General features: G+C 39.0%; 2 protein-coding genes across 2 annotated transcripts; one reads left to right on the top strand and one right to left on the bottom strand.

The window, feature by feature from the left end:
• Positions 1-3,919: 3,919 nt before the first annotated feature.
• kcnk15 (potassium channel, subfamily K, member 15) lies at positions 3,920-16,804 on the bottom strand. Its single transcript, XM_023278624.3, has 3 exons — positions 13,763-16,804; positions 6,075-6,905; positions 3,920-5,881 (listed from the first exon to the last, which is right to left on the bottom strand). The coding sequence occupies exons 2-3, from the start codon at positions 6,370-6,372 to the stop codon at positions 4,878-4,880; spliced, it is 1,302 nt and encodes a 433-aa protein (XP_023134392.1). The 5' UTR covers positions 6,373-6,905; positions 13,763-16,804; the 3' UTR covers positions 3,920-4,877.
• A 38-nt stretch (positions 16,805-16,842) lies between these two features.
• Positions 16,843-23,498, top strand: ogfr (opioid growth factor receptor). Its single transcript, XM_023278620.3, has 7 exons — positions 16,843-17,113; positions 17,628-17,693; positions 17,801-17,882; positions 17,981-18,059; positions 19,933-19,999; positions 20,835-20,983; positions 21,073-23,498. Exons 1-7 carry the CDS (start codon positions 16,982-16,984, stop codon positions 22,175-22,177), a joined length of 1,680 nt encoding a protein of 559 aa, XP_023134388.1. The 5' UTR covers positions 16,843-16,981; the 3' UTR covers positions 22,178-23,498.
• Positions 23,499-25,600: the final 2,102 nt, after the last annotated feature.

A 25,600-nucleotide genomic window follows, 5' to 3' on the forward strand; every position in this document is an offset into this window, starting at 1 on the left:
GGCATTTGGCAAGAGTGTGAGCGTCATCTCAGGATGCATTTTACACAAGTATAAAGTGACAGATACTTGCTGCACGGTGAATGTTAACTACGCGTTCACTCTCTATTGGAAAAATAGACGTATACCAGGAGGAACAACGTTACGACAGACTACAGCCTTAAATTAATTTGCAGTAACCCTCAGAAGAGTGTAATTATCTCTCCACAGGCCACCATCACAATCTTCCATTCTGATGAGTTTCTATTTGATTATCCCTTTCAAGATCGTTCATTTTAACAGGAGATGTAGCACCTTACTTTGATCCGTGTCCTTGGGCACAAAAGACCTCGCAAAACCTGTAATTGTTTGGGCGGATCATAAAATAGCGGCATAAGATGAAGGGATTCTTGTCACTTGTGAGGAATTTTCTTGGGTTTATGTTACACTAATTTATTAGGAGAGACGGATCACTCTCTCGGTTTCAGTCTACTTCAACCAGGATTTATTCCACCTTTTGGAGACACTGGAAAATATGCTGTTTAAAAAAAAAAAAAACTAATGAATTAGCTGCAGGATTACTGTGAGATCGTTAAAATTCCCCCTTTTTAACTCCAACCTCCTATTCAAGGACACGCCACACCGATGACACATCATGCCGTTTTATTTGTTGCTTTTTCACCCTCTGTGCTACAGACGTTTGGGCATTGTTGCTGTAATCTATCATTGTCAAATGAATTATGTCCTGGTTTTATGCCAATATTTTCTTTGTAGCACTCAGGCAGTTCATTTGATAGCTGGTTCCTGGAAAATTGATGTGCGAATCAATGTATTCTGTATGAAGAATGTAGCCTAATTTGTTTTAGAAATGATACTTACAAATGTTGATTTGACAGATATTGATTATCTAATGAAATTATGGCAACAAGCCCAGTCAATGAGGAATGAGCATGTGGGCTACATGCAGAGAAATCATCCAAAACCTGAGTTACACCTAAAGGTTCCAATGTATCAATATTACCAATTCATATCCCAGATGATGTCACTACTCACTCCAGTGAATCCAGGCAGCATGTCTCGGGGTAGTAATTAAGGCTGCTAACAGCTAGTCCTACATAACAGACAACCAATATGAAGCTTTGCTTTGTGTATCAATAATTACATCAACAGGCTCCATACTAGAGAAGTTCATTTGTTTCATGTTAAATAACACTCTGGGCTCTGCAGTTCTGAGAGCTCACATTGTAATCATTTGTTATTTTCTATTAAAAGAATGTCTAATATTTAATATGCCTTTATGAATAGTGATGAAATTAACATCAAATAGTTGAAAGAATTTATAATGTTTAGTACATCAAAAGTAAACAGAAGTAGCCTTAAATAATGCTTTTGCCTCCTAGTATATGGCAGTATGACTGCATATTGCTGCAGTCACTTGTTTATTAAAATAATTAGTGGTGATTCAGTCTCCTCTGTTACTTAGTAACAGATCAGAACCAAATTGGGTGGCATTGCCCACTACTACTTTTAGCTTTCCTCTTCATACAGTTGTCACTTTGGAAATCTATCTCCTTGACATAATCCCATATTGTCCTTGTGTCTCTATCTCACCGTTGTTTGTCTTTATGCTCCTCTGAGAGTAGGTTTCATCATCTCCTCTCTCCTCTCTGTGTGTTTGCGTAGTTTGTTACTATACTGAGGTCTCCATGCTGAAGCAGAGAAAGTGCAGCTCAGATTCTTACCTGTGCAGCAGCACACAGAAGCTGTTTGACGTCATCACAGGTTCATATTATAGCTTCTACCTCCTTCATGATTTTCAGCGCTGCCACTTTGTTGTCTCCTATTCTGTATACTTAACATCTTTGCACGTCATTTCAGAAGAACCCCTGCTCTGGTGTTCTTTCTGAGGCTTCTTCTAGTTTTCTCCCAGTTAAAGTGGTTGGGGGGGGGGGGGGGGGGTGTCTTGGTATGAATAATGGGAAGACAAAATTATATCCTGTGCAGATTTTTTACTGCCTCGAGGCAAATGTGTGATTCATTATATTAGCTTACATATCAAAAAAAACACACTTAGAAGCTGCTTGTGCTGCATTTGATAACTCACTTGTTAGTGACCTGGACCACAGACCATAATTACTCAGGTTTACATATTTTGGACCCTTCAAGGTGGTTGCAGGTGAGAGCACAATTTCTAAAACAAATGTAAAATAACAACAGCACCTCACATGTTGCTATTATCATGGTGCATGTCGCTTCCCATTGTGTCCGCTTTAATCAAACTATTCTTTTAAAGATGGGAACAGCAATGAACATCAGTTAACTTGCTGCAATGTAAGCACATATACTGTCCTCTAGTGGCTAAATGCTTCACATTAATTTACTCTTTGCGATTGTCCTTTCTGAAATATCTTCTGAGAGCGTTTTCACCTGTAGAGGGCCCCCTTGTCAAAGTTATTCTATGTGATCTTTCCTCCTGCTTCTCTGTCATGAGTTCATATATAATCCTAAACATCCCATATATGTGAGAGCACAGAACAAACACATTGCACAGTCTGACTTGTTGCACGCAGTAACAAAATGTTCAGGGTCATCAGTGATGTGACAATGTGAGACAGAGAGACTAAGTGTTACTGTGTGTACCCACAAGCAGCCAGAGCAGATGGCATTTCATAACCAATCACCATTTTAGATTCTATTACCCAATCAGTTTTACATTTATATGTAAAGTAGCCTACTATTCCAGCAGACCAACAGATGGCTGGAAATGTATGCTCGGGGACACTTATGTAAAGACTTCATGGTTTCTCTTCCTCATCTCAAACCAAAAACAGGTTTTAAAAATAGCAAATGGAAGCAATGTGCAGACGTTACGGCACATGATGTGATTTTATCTCATGACGGTGGAGAAAGTGTGGTGTTTAATGGCCTGAAATATGAGATGCTACGCTTGGGAATGGAGGTATATTTCTTCTTTTTTGTTGTTTATGGCCATTTTTATTTTTTGCTTCATATCTCAGATAGACAGGGGCACCTAGAGGAGCTAGAACCAGTGAAAGCGACAATGAGGGTTCCTGGGCTCAATTCAAACACAGACCAAACTCTGCAGAAAAGAAATATGACCAGCTGACACAATTGCACAACTTACTTAATTTAGTGTTTTTTTCTCACATTTTACATGTCAAAAACTAAATTACTATTATCTGGTACCTCACTGCTGCTAGGGGTTTCTCTACTTTTGATTACCTAATGTACTGCTGGTTAGTTTTTAATTTTAACAGAGCAAAGTACAGTGTAATATCATATAAATTGATCACATTTTCGTTGTAAAATCCTAATCTATACCACATACAATCTCAGCTGCAAAATGTAGTGGAGAATAATTTTTTTTTTTTTTTTTTACAGGATTAGTAAATTAATAGAAATCTGAATCAAAAAAAGGAACAAAACTAAAGTTTGTTCTTAACTATAGTACTTGAGTAAATGCTATTATTGTAGTTATAACCATAATCATCCCTGTTTTCACAAAAAGCACTGATGTGATAACTTGCTGAATAAAAAAATATAGGCTAAACCTGATCAAAATTTAAACAAAAAGTGAATTTTTAGATTACCTATAACCTCTGATTCAGCAGCAATTGAAATTCCTTATGGGTCAAGTTCTTGTTACCTGTTGAATTGTGCTAGTGAAATATGTAGAACTGTTTTTGAACCAAATTTACCCCATTCTAACCATGAGTCTTTTTGCACCAAAATAACCAAATTAAAAGTTAAAATATCATAATTTATTAAAAACACATTTTCTGTACTGTTGCTCTAAGATACTATACTATACTGCTATATATATATATATATATATATATATATATATATATATACACTATAGCTGCAACACAAAAAGTCAGCAGTGAGGATGCCTTTGAATCAGATTTGTTTTTATCAAATAAAAAGGAATCCCAATTGATAAAAAATAAAAACAGAACAGAGGAAGACAAGTGAACACAACAACATAACAATCTCACACAGAGTCAGTTTGTTTTTGAATTTATCAAACTTGCATTGAGAACAATAAAACACACACATTTACTGGTCCTTCCCTTTGGTTTAATAAAACAATACTGTAAGAGACTCACACTGAATCTGACTACAAACCAAGTCTGCAAAGAAACAACATCTCCCTGGCTGGAAAATGCCAAGTTTTCCCAGAGCTGTGGGACATTTACTAATAACCTGCTACATATCTGTTATGTGCTACATCCATTACAGTTCAGTCAGTCATGTAAAAGGCATAATCTCTTTATATTAGAGTGCAGTAGTGCACTTCACCTTCAAAGCTGAGTAATAAAAGGATTTTTTTTAAATTCACTGAATAAAGGAGCCACATATTTCATGTGCTTGGTCAGAGTTCTTTAAGGCTTTTTAAATATAAAAGTATAATGACATCATCTAGCAATGGCATGAAAAATTCAGGGTTTTGTCTAAAGCAGGAGCAGACTCCATTGAGGATTGTTACATACATTCACTGAACAGTTATACAATCATAATCATCATAGTCAAAATACTTCGTGTCAAAATTGTAAAATGAAAGCCCAACTTTTTACATCTTCACATCACACTCATGCATTCTCGTTGTTGTGCTATACATTCTAGTTAGCATGCACTGCACTGTGGCTGACATGCGAGCAACCGAAGATCACTAATATAAATAATGTCAAGGCAAAATTGGAAGAAACTCATCCTTACTTTACAAATTAACTATTTTCAATAGCCACAACAGTCAGCTTATTCATTAAACAGAATCTGTGTCTTCGGACGTGCACAAAAGAGATGTAACACAAAATTCAGTGTCTTTCAAAATACTGTTTCCAGCCTGTGCAAACACTTTCCCCTCATAAAGACGTTCTCTACACTGACTTTCTCCTCAGGCGAGGGAACTCCCGGAAGCTGTGCCCAGGTGAGAGTGTGCTTCCCGGGGAGGAGAGTCCAGTGTTGTCCCTGGAACCTGGCGAGCAGCCCTGGATCCTGTAGGAGACTGAATTGTAGTAAACAGAATTGATATGGCAGCCGTGGTGTTCACTGTGGGACACAAGAGGGCTGTCACAGACCCCCAAGCGGTAGCAAACGCAGGAGCAGAGGGAGCCGAGGCTCGACTCCTGCCTGTGTCTGCCTGCCTTGATCTGAAAATGTAGCCGGTGGCTGCAGGGGCTTCTTCGTCTCTCCTGGTCCTCGGCGGGGGAGGAGATGAGGTTGGTGCGGCTGGTTCCTTCCCCCATTGGGAGGAAGAGAGTACTCTGGCTGTGCACCATGTTGCCCCTGTTCCTCTCCCTGTGGCTGTCTCTGCTCTGCTCACCAACAACTCGTAGGCCCAGGCCTCCATCCAGAAGGCCCCTGTCCCTCTTCAGTGAAGCCCTCTCCTGAGCGTCTCGCCTCTCATCCTCAGTGTTCATGGTGAGAAAACGAAGCACCACCAGATTCAGAAAAGCCCCAATGACGGTCAGCCCCACCAGGATGTACATGAAGCTGAAAGCAACGTAGGGCGTCTTCTTCTGGAGGTCCTCCTTTTTCTGCAGGGCCACGAAGTCCCCAAAGCCAATGGTGGTGAGCGTGATGAAGCAGTAGTAGTAAGCGTGGAAGAAGCTCCATCCCTCATAGTAGGAAAAGGCTGCAGCTCCCACACACAGGGTTCCAATGCAGGACAGGAAGCCCACCAGGACCATGTTCTCCATGGACACCTCGGTGCGTCTGAAGCCCAGGCACTGCTTTGTCTTGTGTAGGAGATAGCGGACAAATGTGTTCATCCTTTCCCCCAGGCTCTGGAACATGACCAAAGTGAGAGGAATGCCGAGAACAGCGTAGAACATGCAGAAGACCTTTCCTGCATCTGTGCCTGGTGCTGCATGTCCATAACCTTAATGCAGAGAGAGGAAATTGGAGCAACACTGTGATGCACAGTGTGATTGGATTGTAACACACGCACCACCTGTCTATATCTTAATTAGTGTGCAATTAAAAGCAAACCTTAAAATCTTGCAACAATGCAGAAAAACGCTCTGTGACACATTTTCTTTATTTCCAAAGGCAGAAGCCGCACATTAACTTACCAATGGTGGTGATGACTGTTATGGCAAAGTAAAAGGAGCCCGCGAATTTCCACTGTCTGCCGGCTCGGTGGGGTTCAGCTTGCAGCACCACTCGCTCGATTTCGTGATAGTCGTCCTCGGAGAAGCGGTACTTCTTCTTCATCTCGCTGCGCTTCTTCTCCAGGATGCCCCTACGGGAGCTCTCCGTCTCCGACTCCAGCGCGTCAAACACCGCGGCACCGACCAGCAGGTAGGAGAACATGCAGAGGATCAGTGACAGGGTCCGGACGTTTTGCTTCTTCATCCTCGGCGTCGGCATGGAAAGTCGGGAGCGGCGGCGTCGGCGGCAGCGGCACAGTTACAGGTGGCACTGCTTCTTCAGCTTCCACTCCACATTGGCGTTGCAGCTTGTTGCGTAGCGCCAGAAGAGGCGGGCAGAAAAATAACACTAAGTAAAAATAAACAGAAACAAACCAACAAAAAAAGCAATGGGCATGCGTGTTACCAGGTTCCAGTCTATTGTTTATGTAAAAATGCGCATTTTCAGCAGTGCGCGTTGAGAGCGATCGATGCTCTGGATACGGTCATCTGTTCGAGCAAGTGGCCCCAGGTTGCCTCTTCGCATGCGCAAAGCAGTCACCAATAAAAACCTGTGTGTAATGTAATATGTAATAAATATAGTGCATAGTAGAAAATACACTGTAACCTTTGGCACCGAGGGTCAGTCTGGTTAGTGAATTCCTGATTTGACCCTGCAGATGCCAGTTCATTATAGGGAGCAGAGTCCAGCACCATGGACAGCAACCATCTCCATTGTGGCTCCACATCCAAAGGAAGTGAAGAGTTCAGGAGCTGAGAAAAATGGAACAACAGGGTTTTAGCAGCACCTAACACCATTTCTAAGCTACACCAAAATACCAAAGTTGTAATGTCTGCACCTAAAGTAACAAAGACAACATGCTGAAAGTTTTTAAAATCTCTTCTGAATCAGTTTTATTGCCAAGTAGGTTTGCACATAGGACCAAATTAAAGTAGTGATTTCATGCATGATCGTAAACACTGACAATAGGAGAATTTTTCAGAACAGGATAAAAAAGATAAGAAGTGAATGTTACAGATTAAAAGAAGGTGAGTTAAAGTTAGCACATTTTTTTTGCTTGAGAACGTGCAAAATTGCATAGTATATAGTCTAAACAACTTGAAATGTGAAGAGGTTAATGATAATCCTATTTAAAAAGCTGCACATCAGTGTAATGCACTGAGTCAGTGTCTGTGGTGGAGGTGTCTCTACCCCTCAACTGTTTAATTAGTGTAAGACAACTAAACTTAAAGTATTCACTTGCCATAGAAATCAATCCAGAAATCTACTTGCACCCTGTCTAAATAATGACAGAAACAAAGACACTTTTAGTTGAAACTATAGATCTTTCTAGTCTTGTGGCATCCCATGTAAATTTGATTCACTTTACGGGTTTACAGCGTGTTGTAATTGTCAAGGTATCACTTGCAAAGTCAAAAAGAATCAAATAAATAGTAAATAATTGCAGTCAAATAGAAATAACTAAACAAAGAAACCTCAATAATAGGTCTAACAATACACACAACAATTTACAGTTAATACACTTATAAACACACATGGTAAGAAGTTGAAAACTTATCAATAAAAAGTCATTTTTAAAAAGCAAATCAAATGAAAATGCTGATGTAAATCTGAGAGTTCACCAAAATAAAATTAGATAGAAAATTTTACTACTGTGTTATCCTGGACACCAGTCTGTGTTTGCATGTGTGACTCTGCATATTAGACAATCGGTGCATGTAAATACAGTGGCTGAATAAACGACGCTACATGCTTCCGGACATTTACTGTAGGTGATGCTGGTTGCCATGGTTACTTGTACAAGAAGCACAGACTTTGACTGTCACTGAGGATGGAGCTGATAGGTTAAGTGTAATGATCCAGCCCCTCGCTCGGGTAATTATGTTGTTACCGCATCTCCACGTTTTTCTTAGTCAAACATGGCGAGTTAAAAGGAAATATCACACGCTTGTGTCAGACAAAAACTCAAGAGAGCGTCTTCCATATGCCACAGCAGGGTTTAGCAGCACCGGCAGCGTATCGCAGGTGGATTATTGTTTGTTCTTTTGTTCCTTTCAAACAGAGCAACCTGCTCTCTGCGGTCCTGTTTTTGTGTTAAGTGGCTAAATCAGCACACTTACATCCCCGCTGTGATTCAAACCAGCTCTCCATAAATCAATTACATCTCAGCTGATAAGAGAGGAACCTGAAGCCCTAACAGCCAGACAGCTTTGTGTTCACATCCTTTTCAAAGCCCAAGGACCTGGAACAAAGTAAGGAGGCCCATCAATCCTCATTGGGCCACAGATTAAAGATAAATATTTAGACTCAGAGCGACGCTTCAATGATTGACTTTTGCTATCTCTGTTCTCTCTGAGGTACATTTCTTTATCACATGCACATATATTACAGTGTTCTACATACGAGGAGGAAATGGAAGCAAATGGTGTGGATTATGGAAATGCAATCTTTTGTCCACTCTCAGAATAAGGCAATAGAAGGAATTGGGAGAAATTTGTGAGCATAAATTGATGTAAAAACATGTCCTTTTTTTTACCCAAACATGACATCCTCCCAATTTTAGTTCCTTCACACTGTCCACACAGAACACTTGTCCATTTTTTATCTCGCATATTCAAAAAGACTATGTTTATGATGAAGTGGAGAATATGCAGATTTTACAAAACCATTTTAAAGATGACGTGACATGCACTGGAAAGTACACCTTGGACCCGAAGGAACATTCCTACTAAATAAAACTCCTGTGCCATTTCTGCAACAACAGCAAAAATGCAAATCTGGCAAAATCCTGGAGGAAAGCTTAGAAAAATTAAGCTCCTCTGTAAAAGCCCAACTTTTTGAGTGGGAGGTCTTTAGCAGGGATCTGCAGCTGTGTTTTGACAAGGATATGAGAAAATTACAGACAATGACAATGCATGCAGAGCAAGACGAGGAAGTGGTTTGATGATGAGTGAGGCTTTGTGTGTAGACAAACCTGTTGTCAGAGCAGTCTGGGAAAAGTCTGAAGATACAAAGACATGGAGGGAGCTGTGAATTTAACTGTAGCGGCTTTAATGGAGATAATGATCCGCTGGCTTCCTGGCTGGTTCAGGGATGTGATGAACCAACAGATCCAAATCTAATTTGTATGAGTGTTGAAACAAAAATCTCATTATAGACTTTTCTAAAAAATAATTTGGTGCCATTTATGGCTCTTTATGTCAGAGAAAATGTTGGCCATTGATGCAGAGATGCTAAACATAATTTGTGAGGCTTTTTTGGGTCTTGTAACCTTTTTGTTTCTTAAGTTCTAAGCATTCATATGGATATAATGTTTACAGATTATCTCTAACAAAGAGAATATAGACAAAAGCCTCAAGATTTTAAATGTTGCATCAAAGATATACAGAAATATCAGTGAACTGAGCAGAAGATACCACAGTAGTGGCAATCTGAGGAAAAGCACAGTTAAACCAGCAACACAGAGCACTTCATAGAACACTATATAACAAAAACATAATTTTTTATAAATTTTATTCAGTACAGTTTGTAAAATGCAAAACATAAGCAGGCAGCATGTGCACAGATCAAATTTACATGTATTTTTATATGCAGGTATCACAACAGTAGTAGCAAAACTGGCAAATAAAACATAAACCGATTCAGTCCTTGAAGACTTCACTGAGTGAATTCTAACACAGTTAATGAATTTGCATTCGAATTTTCCTGAACTATTACTGACAAGTTGGGCATATTACTGCGTGCTTTCTCTTCAGAAATACTTGCTCTCTGGTACGCACAATGAGACAGCATGACTGAAACAGTTTCACCTGTCAAAGCAGAAAAGTAACTGCCTTCATCTCAAGAGAAGAACATGCCAGGTAAGACAGCCAATATTAGACAAGCAATAGTGAGGATAATCCCCTCGGATCTGTCACTGACTCACAGTTACAACACCGAGCTGGGTTATATTTGGTGCGATGGTTCAACACACACAGAGAAGTATCTACTTTGTACTGTATACAAAGGAGGCCTCGGGGTATTTGTATAACATGGCTGGTTGGCAATATTTGAGCATATAAGATTTCATCAGACTTCTTACAGTAAGATAAAAATAATTAATTCCAGCGGGAAATTACAGATGAAATCACAGTCTGTGTCACTCTCCGTGAATCAGTTGGAAGAGACGCTTTGAATGTTCCCGTTTATATTTGTTAATTCCTGTGTGACGTGAGATTTGATCTTTTCTTTGAACGCTCTCATATTTCTGTTCTTACTCTTCACTAAACAGAAAAGACACTCATTTTCTTTTGTCGGTTTGTTTTGTCAGCAGCTCAACAGAAGAACGTGTATACTATTGAATCATGTTTGCTCTGTTCCTTGAAGTCAAAGCACCAGGCAGAATTATGAGATTTTTTAAAATTATGAATCATGGTAATACATCTGGATGGCATTTATTGTCCAAAACAGATACTTTAGAATGACTATGTTCAGAATACACTCCTCAAAGCAGAAATTCACTGGAACAAAAGTGAGTAAACCTGTGATCACTGCACAGAAGTTTTAAAAAACTGTGGTCACTGAAACAAAACTGAGTAAAATTCTGATTTCCTATTTGCCAAAGTGCATGATCACAATTATAAAATGATCTATGAATACCAAAACTTTCTCAATTTTGGATCCATGAGCTGTTTATGTGTGCATTCACCGCATTCAAAATGACTGTGATGAGTTTTTAATTTGACTACTTCAATAAAAAACATTAATGTTAATAAAAGGAAAGATGTCGCAGTGATCTTCTGATCACTTGTAGATTTATTGCACACCATACAGAGAATAAGCCTACAACAAACCGAGATGGTCTTCTCCTCATATCATCTGATTCTCACCTCGTGTCATAAGCTTAGGTACATTTTTTGATTTGAATGTTGCGGCTGCCAGATTGTCTCCTACAAAGTGTAATGACGTATGAAGCATCTTGATCAAATCTTCCTTTGAGACTTTTCATACCGACCACTTATTTCATTAGTCACAAGATATATTATACTAAAGCAGGGGCCACCAACCTTTTTGAACCTGAGAGCAACTTCAAGGGTACTGAGTAGCACGAAGGGCACCTTGTTTGATACAAACTTCCTCAATAGCAAACCTGCACCATCTTTAAACAATAATAATGAAAATAATATGTAAAAAGACTGTCTGATCACATTTATGTTAATTATTCCTTACAATAATTATTAACAATTTCCACAACAATGACAGTAGGAAACACGCACACACACACACACACACACACACACACACACACACATATGGAAATCTGTTCCAATATTTAAAAGTCAGAGGTATCTCATCTCTGAAACTTTGGTAAATATCTTTCTTGGTAGTTTTGTATGAATCAGCATATTTGCAGCATTTTGTTCAAAATCACACCAGTTACATTTCTGTGCAAATTATCACTTCTAACATTTTTAGGAAATCATTAACTGTCATCAAATCATGCTTCATTTGTGCAAACTACTACCTTTGTAACATTTTTGAACAATTCATGAACTCTGTCCCATGTTTGTACAAATTATCAGTTATTTAAGAAAAAAAAAATCAACTCTTTCACATTTTGAAATGAATCCTATCACATTAGTATTAATCACCAGCATTTTTCACCAGCATTGCAACATTTTTAACAGATCATAACAACAAATCATTACATGTTTTCAACAAATTATTTTTCACATATTGTGTAATGGCACGGTGTTTTGAATGACAACATATGTTACCTCTTTCTTTGTCTGTAAATGTGTGTTAGTGGGAAGCCTGGCATTGCAGAGCTTATCATGTCTTACCTTTACCTTGTAGCTCACAGTTCAGATGGTTCAGTTTCCCAGTGATGTCCGTTAAAAATGCCAGGGAAAGAATCCACTCAGTGTCCTCAAGCAGCAAGGTGTCTTCACCTTTGGATTGCATCAACTTTTTGATTTCGGCCAACAGTGACAAAAAACGCTGCAAAACTGGTCCCCTGCTGATCCATGGGGTTTCTGTGTGTAGTAACAGGTCACCATGTTCAGCTAACAGCTCCTCCAGCAACATCTTCAATGTCCTGGTTGTTTGGCTTTGGAGTCATTTATGATCTTCACGACATGAGTCATCACATGATCAAATCCGGCCACTTTTGTACATACATATGTCCTGCTGGTGAATGATGCAGTGGTAATGTAGGAATGTTGGGAAGTCTGGATCACCTCTGCATCATACAGTGAAGCCTGCATGGCGACCCGTCATGGAGGGAGCTCCGTCCGTCGTGACTAAAACAAACTTTTCTAATGGTACATTTTTCTCCACGAAGAAACTTTTTGCCGCACAGTAGATGCCAAAGCTGCCTTTAAGTCCAGGGCTTTTTCTGTCCATAGTGCGCATACAGTCTATGTGCTACCAGGTGGCTAGTTAGCATGGAAGCTTTGTAGCGGCTAAAGTAGCATCTCTCCACATTGTGCCGCTTTGCCGACGCAATAGTCGCCCCGCAAATAGGACACATACGTTTATCTTTCACTGTCGTGAAAAAGAACTCTTCCTCCCAGTCATCGTGAAAATAGTGTTTTCTCTTTCACTTCTCTGCCATGTTTTGGAGGTAAAAACCACATCTATATCTTCCCAAAGTGTCTGCGTCCGGACGCTTCCGCAGAGTGACGTGGTGGTTTGACATGCGCAGTGAACTTTGACTCGGACATGGTCAAAGTTCATTTACACCGAAGACGTTGTTTTTTTTTTTTTTTTTTAATTATAATAAATATGGTAATTTAAAATCTGCATTAATGTAAGTATTTTTGATTTAAAAAGAACAGCAACTATAATTTTTTATAAGGAATTTCATGGTGACTAATGTTATTTTTAGAACATGTGCTGCTGGCAACTCACATGGTCTCTGCAGGCAACCAGGCGCCCATGGGCACCATGTTGGCTACCCCTGTACTAAAGCAATACAATTTAATCACTTTATGAATAGCTTGTGAATCAGTCATCAAAAAAAAATTATTAGATCACCCTTGTTTTCTTCAATTTCTTGTTCACTTTAATGCCTGGTACAACTAAAGGTACATTTGTTTGGACAAATACAATGATAACAAAAATAGCTCATAACAGTTTAATTTAAACTTTCGAATAGCTGATATCTAGCCATTTTCCATGGTTTTCTTGATATAATGTAATGTGTATATAAATACACATTCCTACACTGGTTAGGTCAGTATTTCCAACTCATTCCAAACAGTGTACTTTATCTAGAACAAATGCATTTCTGTGTGCATGCATATTTAAATACAACGTCAATCTTGCATTGACAAAGACTGGACAGTTAATTTTAATATGTTTTTTAGCCTCCAAAAATCATGTTAGGGTGTTCTGTTACAGCTTATCATGCAATAGTGACTTTATGTTTGCATATAGTGGTTGATTGCTTTTGGGCAGCATTACAGAGGTTTCTGTTGGTAACAGATTTTAACATTACCGATATATTTACTAGCTAAGACAGTTTTTACATTTTGGTGATTACTGCTTTGATAAATCAGCTTAAAACGATCTAGAAGATACTTAGGAGGGACTTTACATACAAGCTTAGTCGTGAATGCAGAAATACCTGGTGCAGCTCTGCTCTTGGTGTGTTCAGTTTCTCCATCTGATCCTCAACTCCAACCAGCAGGACAAACTAGGAAGCAGGAAACTCTTTGTTACACGTGGCAGATAGAGTTGTAAGCTGGTCCTGAAGTCAGTAAATTAATGTCAAATCTCTGACAAACACAGCCACACTGTGTTACTTTTTATAAGTGCTGTGTATATTAGCAGATCTTTCCTTCTGTGTTGAACTGACTGAGAAAAGGGCGATATAGAATCAATCTTATGAAGCTGAGGCACTAAATAGCAACAGCAAATACTGGATGCCTGCAGAGCCCTCCGGTTTCCACAGTAACTAGGACCAAAAATAGTAACCCACACCAGTGGCCATTCAACACTGAATCCCCTGTGATAATACATGATTCTATTTATATCCTCTAATGGCAAAATACTCCCATCTATAAATGCATCTATCCAATTACTGTCAAACGCGGAGTATCATGGTCCAATTATACATTCTCACCTCTGAATTCTTCATGTGTTGTCGGCCCTCATAGCACGAAACCTGCAATCCATTAATAATACAATAAAACTGAAGATACTACATGTAGAGGACATTTCGAATGAGAACTCAGGCTGCATAAATTGGACTGTATTTTGACTTTGCGTGTACTGAAAGGGTGAGAGACAAAGAGCATGTGTGTTTATGTGTGAATGGCTGCATTGCTAATGACATAAATGAGCATTTCTGTGTTGCACTGCTCACTTGTTTAACCATGTCCACACTGTACAATACTTAATATCATCTGCTATCAAATGTGACTCATAGCTTTTTGCTCAATTTTCAACATCATCCAAAAAAAAACCACCCAGAGTTACTTACATTTGCTTCAAAATACCCCATTTTAAGCAGGCAAACACAGTATGGCTTCTCTGACAAGCCCCTCAAACTAATTAACTATCTACCAGCACACCACATTTTCTGCCTTTACCAATTGCAACCAACATTCTGCAGGGTAGAGGTTGTACATGTTTGCTTTTGCAGCAGTTCTTGAACAATAATCTTAAATGAGCTTAAACAGTTAGCTGATTAATTGACTAGTCAGGTGACAGAAAATATATCCTTAACCATTTCAGCAGCTGCTTATTTGTTGAAGAGCGTTTTTTTCATGCAAAAATACCAAACCAAACATTCCCTACTTCTTGCTTCTCTGTTTGATGAGACTAGCTTTGGATTTTAGGTTTGCTGACCAAACAAGCTGTTGGATGGGAGAGACTGATCACTGAATTTTGAGTTCAAGAGGACTGATGCTGAAATCATCCTGACCATGGAGCAGTGGACTGATTCTTTATTATTGTGGAATTTCTCAGCAGGTCATGTGAGGTTGATCATCATGTGCACATGTGTTTTGTGGACTTACAAGGTCTACAGTTATGTCTCTGGAGGGATCCTGTGACGGTACTGGGGCTATTGCTATGAGTTGTTGGACATCACCAGGGTCTCTGATCCTGTTTTTGATATTGGTGGGTGAATTGCTGCTCTCAGTGAAGGAGTTTAAATATCTCGGGATCTTTTTGAAACATGATGGGAAAATGAAGGATGAGATAAACTGACAGACTGGTTCAGCATAAGCAGAAATTCAGATGTTGCACTGGACTGTGCTGTGGGAGCTGAGCATAACAGCACAGCTCTTAATGTACCAGTCAATCGACATTCCAATCTTTACCTATGATCAGGGTAAAGATTGAAAATAGGAGATTGATGACAATGATTAAATTACCTTCCTTTGGAGGTTTTCAAGCATCCCCAACTGAAAGGAGATCGTGGGACAGACCGAGAACTTGCTGGATGTATTATTTATCTCATCTGACCTGGGAACATCTTGAGATCTCCAATTTTTCTAGTTCCCACCCAGAACTGGAAAACATTGCTCGAAAGCGGCCCCCTGGCAGGGTCAATAACCCCAAGTGGATGGATGGGTGGATGGATGGACAAAACAGGAAATCAGAAGGCACATTGCACAATGGCTATAAAAATAATTGTTAATTGCAGACATAATTTTAAAACAACAAATTAATATGTCTCTCTCACAGTTGCCAAAAACTCTATGTGCGAGTTGATTTATCCTTTATGTCAAACATTTAAAGTTGCCTCGTAACACAGGTTTTCTGCAGTTTTCAGTGTGATCCAGGTTGTCTCAATCGACAACAATGTCTCTGATGAGTGTGCACACTCCTGTCACCTCAACCTGAAACCCCCAAAATAGCCCTACAGATATGTAAATACAACAATTTAGCAGGAGAGCTGCTGAATTTTTGACTTTTCTATGGTATTTTAGACATTCTACTGAGAGACAGATGAACATTTTCACATTTATCATACAGGCTATATAATAACGTCAGTCTGCGGTTAGATCATAAATTTGTGGTCCATTAGGACTCTAGTATTTCTCATCAAGTGCTGTTTAATTATATATTCCTACAATAATGCATTTGTTGATGCAGCAGTTCCCTTGTTACTTTATAAAGGCTAGTAATTCATTTTTAGCGTGTTAGCTGATCCATTACCACCTGTCCGTTACTGTGTGGTTGCATAACACTGAAGTGAAAGAGTTTTATCTGTACTTAAAATAGGCTATCTGACTCAGCTGGTTTGCAGTTTTTAACACAATCAACCAACACAGCGTGCTGCCTTCCCGATGTATCGGAAAATCGAAATGCTGATGAGAAAGTACATTAAAAATTTAATTAAGTGCCAAACAACACCGCAGTAGGGTGAAGATTATATGTTAAAAACTGGCAAGAGGACAAAAGGAAATGAACAGCATCCTTAGGTCAGTTGATTATGAGTCCCTTTAGCAATATTGACTTTCAGCCTTATCTTTTCCTCACGGGAGGGAGGAACTCAGCATTGGAGCTATAGGGTTTTCTACTCTGTAACAAAAAAAGCTATTTTGTAAATATCGATGTGTCTCAGATTAAAGTAATAGCAAACGCAATTGTGTATCAAGTTATGTGAAGTTGGATGATTGCTATTTAGGGGATGTACCTGAAGGCAGCGTCAGTGCTGCAGCCGCCAGCGGAGCCGCTGTGTGACGATGGTAGGCTGGAAAGACGGATGGTCAGGGCCGTCCCCGTCCAACATGGAAATGCAAGTGTAACCAGTTCTTCCCCGGTTATAGTGCTAAACCAGGTTACGCGTGTATTAAGCTTTAGGTAGTCACAACACCTTTTATTTTAAACAATGGAGGACGACTGTGTGTGTGAGTACGACTCGACCTGGGACACAGAGAGTGATGGAGACGACCCGGCCGGAGATAGCCAAACCCGTCGGTCAAGTCAAGACAAAAACAAATCTGGCTGGGCTCTAGTGACGGTACGTGCTTTCATTGTTACTTACCCAAACCATAACGTACGAAACTCCTAACACACCGACTTCTACCTCAATGTCTTTGCTGCCGGTGAGGCGGCTGCTTTTATTACCGTGAGGTAAAGCTAATGTTAGCTTTATGCCTCTCCGAGTCCGCTGCACCCTTGCTAACTAGCCTAGCTAGCTGCCGACGCTAGCTTACGTCTGTCCTGGAAGTCGCAGGCGTTAAATATTTACACTGGACTGCTTACAGTGATTCCTATTAGTTTATAATTTATAGTAAGAATGTGAGCATTTTAAAGTCACTAATTAGGCTCTTCTGCGGCAGTGGTGGATAATTAGCCTGGCTTTATATCTCAACTGACGTTATGGTAGCTTGCTACTATTCAAGCAATAAAGGTCCTGGCGTCATTGGCAACGATCACCAGATTTGTCATCTTGAAATCAGGATACCTCGACGCTTTCTGTTTTTTTATTAGCTAAGGCATCTGATGCAGGTTAATATCATTTTTATTTGCAGTGGCATCATACGCCCAGAAACATGAGGGCAGCTAAGGACATGCAGAACTACAGAAGAGGATATCCAGTGAGTAACAGACAAACACCTGATCAGGAAAGCATCTCACCCATCCCAGCTCAGAGCAATTTAAAATCAAATACTGCTCTGCTTTTTTTTTTTTTTTTTTTTGACAGAATCTAACAGATGATGAGTGCTCGGAGGACAAAATGAACAATCTGCAGTTTTATCTCAATAAATTTCCATCTGCTCCTGATGGTAAGCATTTCAGATGTTCTTGCAAGATATATTATGTATTGGGAAATTATGTTTGTTGTGGTGATACATTATGCTGTTTTTTTCCGCATGTGGTACAGATGTCTACATTGAATCATTTCTTAAGGAATGGAAAAATGACTACAAAAGACTTGAGAGAGTTCACTCATATATTCAGTGGTATGTACTATTTGAGTCTTTGGATTGTATGCTTTGGCTGTGTTCTATTTGAAGCTGCAAAATCTTGGCTAGGTGTGTAATGCAAAGCAAGTTGGCCATAGCCAGGCTCTCCTTGTGATAAGCTGGCTTGACTAAACCTAAAATCCCAAGAAGAGACAGGAGGAGCAGAATGTTATATTGAAGAACAACAAAGAATATGAAAGTATATTGTGGTAAAAAATGATGTGCCGCACATATGGCCGGAGGGCAACACTGGTAGAAAATAAATCAGCCACTTATTTCTAATATGACTGCTGCACAGTAGAGCTCTTATGCCTTAATCATCACACATTTAAACATGATATTCAAGAAGTGTATTTAGGTCTGACACTGTCCCATAATGACAAATTCATGGAAATCACTTACATTTTTGGGCAAATCAAAGTGACATTAATGTTATTGATTGAATAATTTGTGTGATTAATACCGATAGAGTAATCAATTTTTTAATCTGTGCTCTATTAGCTGCAGTACCAGCAGAGTAAAATGAACTTGGCAGAAAATCAGGAGCAAACACAAAAACGTATTTAAGCATTTTCTGCATCACCAACTGAATACATGTAAGTTCCAGTGGCACCGTGACGCATGCAGATTGTGCTGCTGTGACTGCACAGCCTTGTTAGTGGGATTACTAATCAACGGTGTTGTCGATATTAATTATTCCCTCAACGAATAATCTATATCGCTCATAGAGAATCATCAGGAAACAGTTAGCGTTCTCTAAACAGAACTTTCTGTGCAGCATCACTTACCATGGTGATCTAGCAGCTTAAATGAGAGCCACCTTTGTGACACTGAAAACTCTTTATGCTCAACGTACCTTAATCTGGCTTCATAGTTCACTGCTCTGATGACTGTTCAGTTTGAGGCCTGTCATAGACCAAGTTATCAGCTAGCAAGTGCTGTCCAAACTACATACTAAATATATGCAGGTTTTGTGTTCTCACTGGGAAGTACAGTTGTTGCACAGACTAGTTCTGCATAATTTGTGAGCGTGCTATTAATATACACAATCTTTCAAAAATGCAGTGTTGTAAAGCAAAAATAAAGAATTAGCTTTTTACAGCTGGAAAAAGGTCAACTGATTTGTGGAGGAGCTCCAGTAACACAGCATAAAACAAAACATAAGTTCTAAATGTTTAGGATGAATACTTTTTTGCCCTTTTGGAGTTTAATTTGCAGATTATTTCCAATGATATGAAGAAAGTGATGTGCCATTTCCCTTTATTGTAATTTGAAAAGAAGCATGTTCATTTCCTGTGCACTGCATTCATGGTTTAATGATGTACACAATTGGTATGTAGTGTTTAAGTGGAGACAATACTAATAATGATGTACCATCATGTTGATGTTGTTTTTAAGAAACGTTTAGCTCTTTTTCATGAATTTGCAATTGCTTGGATGAATTTCTGAATGATCTCTCTGCATGTTAGTTTTTTCAGAACTTTCAAATTTACCTTCAAACACAAAAGTTGTATCCTGTTCATGTGCATAATAACAGTTTTGTAGTCTAACCTGTCATTGTAGATCATCAAAAGAGAAACAGTGATAAAATGAACACATTATTCCAGACTGTTTACACATTTTTGTTTTGTTTGCTTATAACAAAGTGTGTTTTAGAAGGATGCAGTTTGTGAAATCATTTTAGGGCTTTAGAGCTGTACTGTATGTAGTGTTTTTATGGGATGAAGCACCAACAAAGTACTTTGTTTGCGTCATTAACCAGTAATGACACAGGAACAGCTGACATTATCTCCTTTGGATTAGATTATACTTTCACTGGATGTTAATTGGTTTTCTGTTGTTTCTCTCTGGAATTGTCTGCCATTGTAAGGCTGTTTCCGCTGCGAGAACCAGGGGTTAATTACATGGCCTCAGAACTCACCAAGAAGGAAATTGAGGTAAGTGTGTCACAGGAAAGTCTTTTGATGAACACTCAGCAAAATCGTATTAGAATTAGCAATGACAGGCATTTCTTATGAGGGTGAAGCCAGAATCAAATGCTGTCCCTTGAACCAAAACACCAATGTGTGTTTGCTGCTTTGGCTAGAGATGAGTTATATTGTAAATGCTTCGTTGAACCAACCAGAATGCTTACTGCAGCTGCTGTAGTTTCTCTAGAATTTCTTCTGTCTTTGCTTGAGTGATAAATTCTTTCCAAAACAAGCTACAAGCTAGAAGTTTACAGCATTAGCTCTGCACTGTTCGAGAGTTTTAAGACACATGTCTTCATGTCCCTGTCCTCTTATTTCTGTCACATTTGAAATCAAATATCAGAAATGTTTCATTATGTTATGTAAGTTGTCTTTTAAATACAATTAGCACTACATTTAGACGTGCTTAGCAGTACTTCATACTTTACTAAAGCAGAATACAGTTGTTGACCCTGCCAGTCTGAAATTATTTTTTTTTGCACATTGCAATACATGCGCTAGCACCTCAGTCATCACACACCACCATTTTTTTACATTCTTAATATATACCTTTTTGAGTAACCTAAAGCTCTTAGCTTTTTTATTGACAGTACAACGCTCTTAGTATTAAACACTGTAATTATTTTCTCTTCATGTAGCTGTTTCATACACAAACTGTCCCAGTAATTAAGTTTGCAGATACAAACCTGTTGGATAATGTTAACAATCTTCTTACCCATGTATTGTATAATAATCAAAGCTGTGTAAATGTCTCACAGTGTTTCCTTATTTAGATTTTATGTCTACTGTATATGTTCACCAGGCCTTCAAGAAGAACGAGGATGCTAAAAGGAGACTAGTCGAGTCCTATGAACTCATGTTGGGCTTTTATGGCATCCGTTTGGTCAACAAAGAGACTGGTGAAGTGAAACGTGCAGAAAATTGGAAGGAGCGCTTTGGAAACTTGGAGCGGTAAATATTCAATATTCTCATGTTAGTAATTTCATATGTATGTACTTTTTTGTTGATAATTACAGCCTCCATTCTCCTACCTCTTGAAGGAATATGCACAACAACCTGCGGATCACTCGCATCCTGAAAAGCCTCGGAGAGCTGGGCTTTGAGCACTATCAGGCCCCACTCGTGCGCTTCTTCCTGGAGGAGACTCTGGTCAAGAAGACCCTCAGCAGCGTGAAACGCAGTGTGCTTGACTACTTCCTATTTGCAGTGCTTGACAAGCAGAAGCGTCAGGAGCTTGTGCGCTTTGCTTACCTTCACTTTGAGCCAAAGGATAAGTTTGTTTGGTGTCCCAGAAAGATCCAGAAACAATTCAGAAAGGCAGAGAAAAGATCTGATGCTGTTGGGAATGGAGATGGAAAGGATGAGGTCTGTTCACGGGGTAAAAGCAAAGATGGAGAAACAGCTGTGCAACAGAAAGAGGACGGACTGGATAATGTTGCAAAGGCTCAGAAAGGAACTGATAAAACAGCAACTAAGGACAAAAGCAAACCGTCCGAGGCATCTCCTGAGCCAAAACCAGAGGCCGAGGCTGTTGGAAATGGAAGTGTGGAGACTGACGTTAATAGTGAAATTTTAGGTAACGGAAACGACTCTGCAGATGATGTTCATGAGATGGATCAGTCACCAAGTCCCGACACTGTGACAACAAAAGGCGACCCCTGTACGGATAGTGAGCAGAAATCTACCAATAACGTGAAGGACACCATCCAGGAAGCAGACAACATTATGCAAACAGATGGCGATATAGAAATTGAAAAACCGCCGAAGAAGAAGAGAGAAGATAACAAGGTGCTGCCAAGCAATGGCTCCACTGGGGACTTAGCCAGTGGGCAGATGGAGGAAAAAGCTGTTGCTAATAAAACCACTGGTCCAACGAGCCCATCGGTGCAAACTCCTCTTAAGACTTCAAAACACTCACCCTCTCTCTCTTCGGAAAGGGAGGAAAAAATCCCAAGGACTGATTTTAATCAAGTGCCAGATAAAAAGGAGGACGAGGAAACGTCACAGGAAAATACGTCGGCAACAAATGGGTCACTGATTAAAACCGAAAAAAGCGTAGATGAACAGACAAATGGCAAGGAGTCAGAGGATATTGATATGGAATCAAACCCCTCGAGCTCAGACCAAAACATTGGGAATTCATGAATAAGCTGAGTGACTGAAGAAAATACATATGAACTTAATGAAATGTAATATAGGGACAGAGTATGACCTAAAAAGACTTTCTAGGCCTTATTTCTACTATATTTGATGTTAAAATATTGATTCTTTTCACTTTGAAGGAGTATATGAATTGCTTAAGTCACTAAATCCGGAGCGAGGTAAGACTCTGTCTCTACGTGGCCATTTGACAATATTAAAGTATAAGGCTTGTGGTATTCCATATTTTTGTTTGATTTTCCAACAAGTCCAAATAATGACCAAAACCAGCAGTGAGTGTTCAATACTTTCCGACTTCCCCATCCAGTCTGTGGCACTGGGCCCAAAGCCTGTGTAGAAAGGGTTTAATTTTACAGCTGGGAGGTAAATTTTGGTTAAACAGGAGTTTAGATTATCTACACCAGCAGGACAGTGTGTGCAGTAAATCAGTGCCCAAGTTGATTGCATTGAAGTGACCCATTGCCAAACATGGGCTCAGCTACATTTTCATCATTTTTGGAGGTCTGTGGCACCCAGAACCAAGCTGTAATACTCATGAGTTGGATAAATTCATTGTTATTTTTGGTCATTTTCATTGGATTTGTAGACAAAAGAGAAAAATACAGAATATTGCCTGACTTATCTTTTAAGGTAGTAATGACAAAGACTGTCAGCAGCAGATACTTAATATCTCTACAAAGTACATAAAGCACTATTATTAATGTGTACCAATGAAATGAAGGTTTCAGAATTTTTAACACCTTAGTAAGTTGACAGGATTTTTTTTTGCACTGAGAAATTCATTGGAAGAGCTTTTTTTGTCTCTTTGATCCGTTTTTGTGTGGGTAAAAGCATTCTGTATTGGTTTGTTTTTTTCCTGCTGGACCCTGCTGTTCAAATGGAAGTAAGACTGAATGTCATTTAAGTTATATTTCAATAATGTTGCACAGTCTGTGTGGTTTCATGCAGATTTGGGAAGTAGACTTTTGAACAACTGAAAGTCTTGCCAAAAAAAAAAAATGTGATAAGACTGGTTGATTGTACGATATGTATGTCATCTTGGCAGAGTTGATAAAGCTTTGGCTATAATTTAAAGTCCACGGGATGTTAATTTAATGTGGTGCAGTCCATGGAAATTTCCAAGCCAGGGTAATTTTATTGATGCATCTTTTGATATTTGCACTTCATTTTCACTATTAATTGTTGAAGTTACTGTATTTACCTAATGAAATGGTAATAACTTTATATATGACGTTTTCCCCCCGACTAAGAACCTGGCTGTTAACGAAGCAGAATAAAGTTATGCTATTTTCTTCTATGAAATTCACCTGTGTTTGACTGGAGTCCTGTTATAGTTGCAGTTCTCATGATAACGCTGTGGTAAATGTCCAGATTCGTTTCTATTCCTGAGACTCTTCCTGCAGCAACATATAGTCAGAAATCTCAGTCTTTTTTTTCCTGTAAACACATTGAGTCTCAGTGAAGTGACTCAGCCGAGGAAAGAAAGAATAGAACTTAGATATTGATGCAGCGCAACTTGTTCAGGCCTCAGGATCACTGTGGAGTTGAGGGTGTGGATAAGGTCAGTAAGAAATATATATATACACTGTTGGAGTTTCAGCCTGGTGTTTGTTATTGTGTTGTCCATGGCAGCCTCTTTCTATAGATTTACCCATCTCCTGTTTGGAACATAACAAATAAACACTCTTAGCAGAATCTGTTGGATTATTCCAAGTTTAGACACAAAAATATGCTTCTTTTCCATAACGAGGGATATGCTTCTTGAGTAATTTTTGTTATCTGTTAATCTCCATGTTGATTGTGATCGCCTCCTTTATTTTTTATTTTTTGTAAATTGTTGTAGCGCTGAAACAAATCAACAGAAAGTTAATCTGCAGCTAATGTGATAACGGACAAATGACTGAAGTCTATTTTCAAGCACAAATAGTAAACGTTCACTTGTTTGAGCAGCTAAATTCTGAGGATTTGCTGCTTTTCTTTGGCTTATGTGATAGTAAACGGCATGTCTTTCGGTTTTTGACAGTTTAGCAGACAACTGTGAGGAGAAATGATGATTTCTGCTGTTTAGCTAGCCATTAGTTGAGAAAATAAACTGCAGATTAATGAATAGAGAGTAATGATTAGCTACAGTTGCAGGGAATCATCACAGTGAATGAGTCCTAGTTTTCATCCATTCTAATCTACACTGCTGCAATAAATGGTTCCATATACAGTAGACAGCTGATGATGTTGAATGGTCAGATTATAGTGAAAAGCCAATTTTGTCCCAATTTGGCCTTTTACTGACATATTTTTATCTAGCTCACTTTGACTCATCACTACCCAGCTTGAAAAACCACATGTAATAAGTTTAGTCTGGAAAAAGTAGCTCGGATGATGATGCCATCATCGGGGTCATCTCAGCCTGGGTTTGGAGATGATAAATTTAAAACCGAAAACTTCAGCTACAACCTGCATGCCACGGAGATTGAGCTGCATTGTGGGAAATGTAGGATCTCATATTTTTACAGTCTCTATTCCAGGGGTCACCAACCTTTTTGAATCTGAGAGCAACTTCAAGGGTACTGAGTAGTACGAAGGGCACCTTGTTTGATACAAACTTCCTCAATAGCAAACTTGCACCATCATCTTTAAACAATAACAAAAATAATGAAAATAATATGTAAAAAGACTGTCTGATCACATTTATGTTAATTATTCCTTACAATAATTATTAACAATTTCCACAACAATGATAGTAGGAAACACACACACACATGTATATGGAAATCTGTTCCAATATTTAAAAGTCACAGGTATCCCATCTCTGAAACTTTGGTAAATATCTTTCTTGGTAGTTTTGTATGAATCAGCATATTTGCAGCATTTTGTTCAAAATCACACCAGTTACATTTCTGTGCAAATTGTCACTTATAACATTTTTAGGAAATCATTAACTATCATCAAATCATGCTTCATTTGCGCAAACCACTACCTTTGTAACATTTTTGAACAATTCATGAACTCTGTCCCATGTTTGTACAAATGATCAGTTATGTAAGAAAAAAAATCAACTCTTTCACATTTTGAAATGAATCCTATCACATTAGCACTAATCATCAGCATTTTTCACCAGCATTGCAACATTTTTAACAGATCATAACAACAAATCATTACATGTTTTCAACAAATTATTTTTCACATATTGTGTAATGGCACGGTGTTCTGAATGACAACATGTTAACTCTTTCTTTGTCTGTAAATGTGTGTTAGTGGGAAGCCTGGCATTGCAGAGCTTATCATGTCTTACCTTTACCTTGCAGCTCACAGTTCAGATGGTTCAGTTTCCCAGTGATGTCCGTTAAAAATGCCAGGGCAAGAATCCACTCAGTGTCCTGAAGCAGCAAGGTGTCTTCACCTTTGGATTGC

This window comes from Amphiprion ocellaris, chromosome 8, assembly GCF_022539595.1.
Source record: "Amphiprion ocellaris isolate individual 3 ecotype Okinawa chromosome 8, ASM2253959v1, whole genome shotgun sequence".
NCBI lineage: Eukaryota > Metazoa > Chordata > Actinopteri > Pomacentridae > Amphiprion > Amphiprion ocellaris.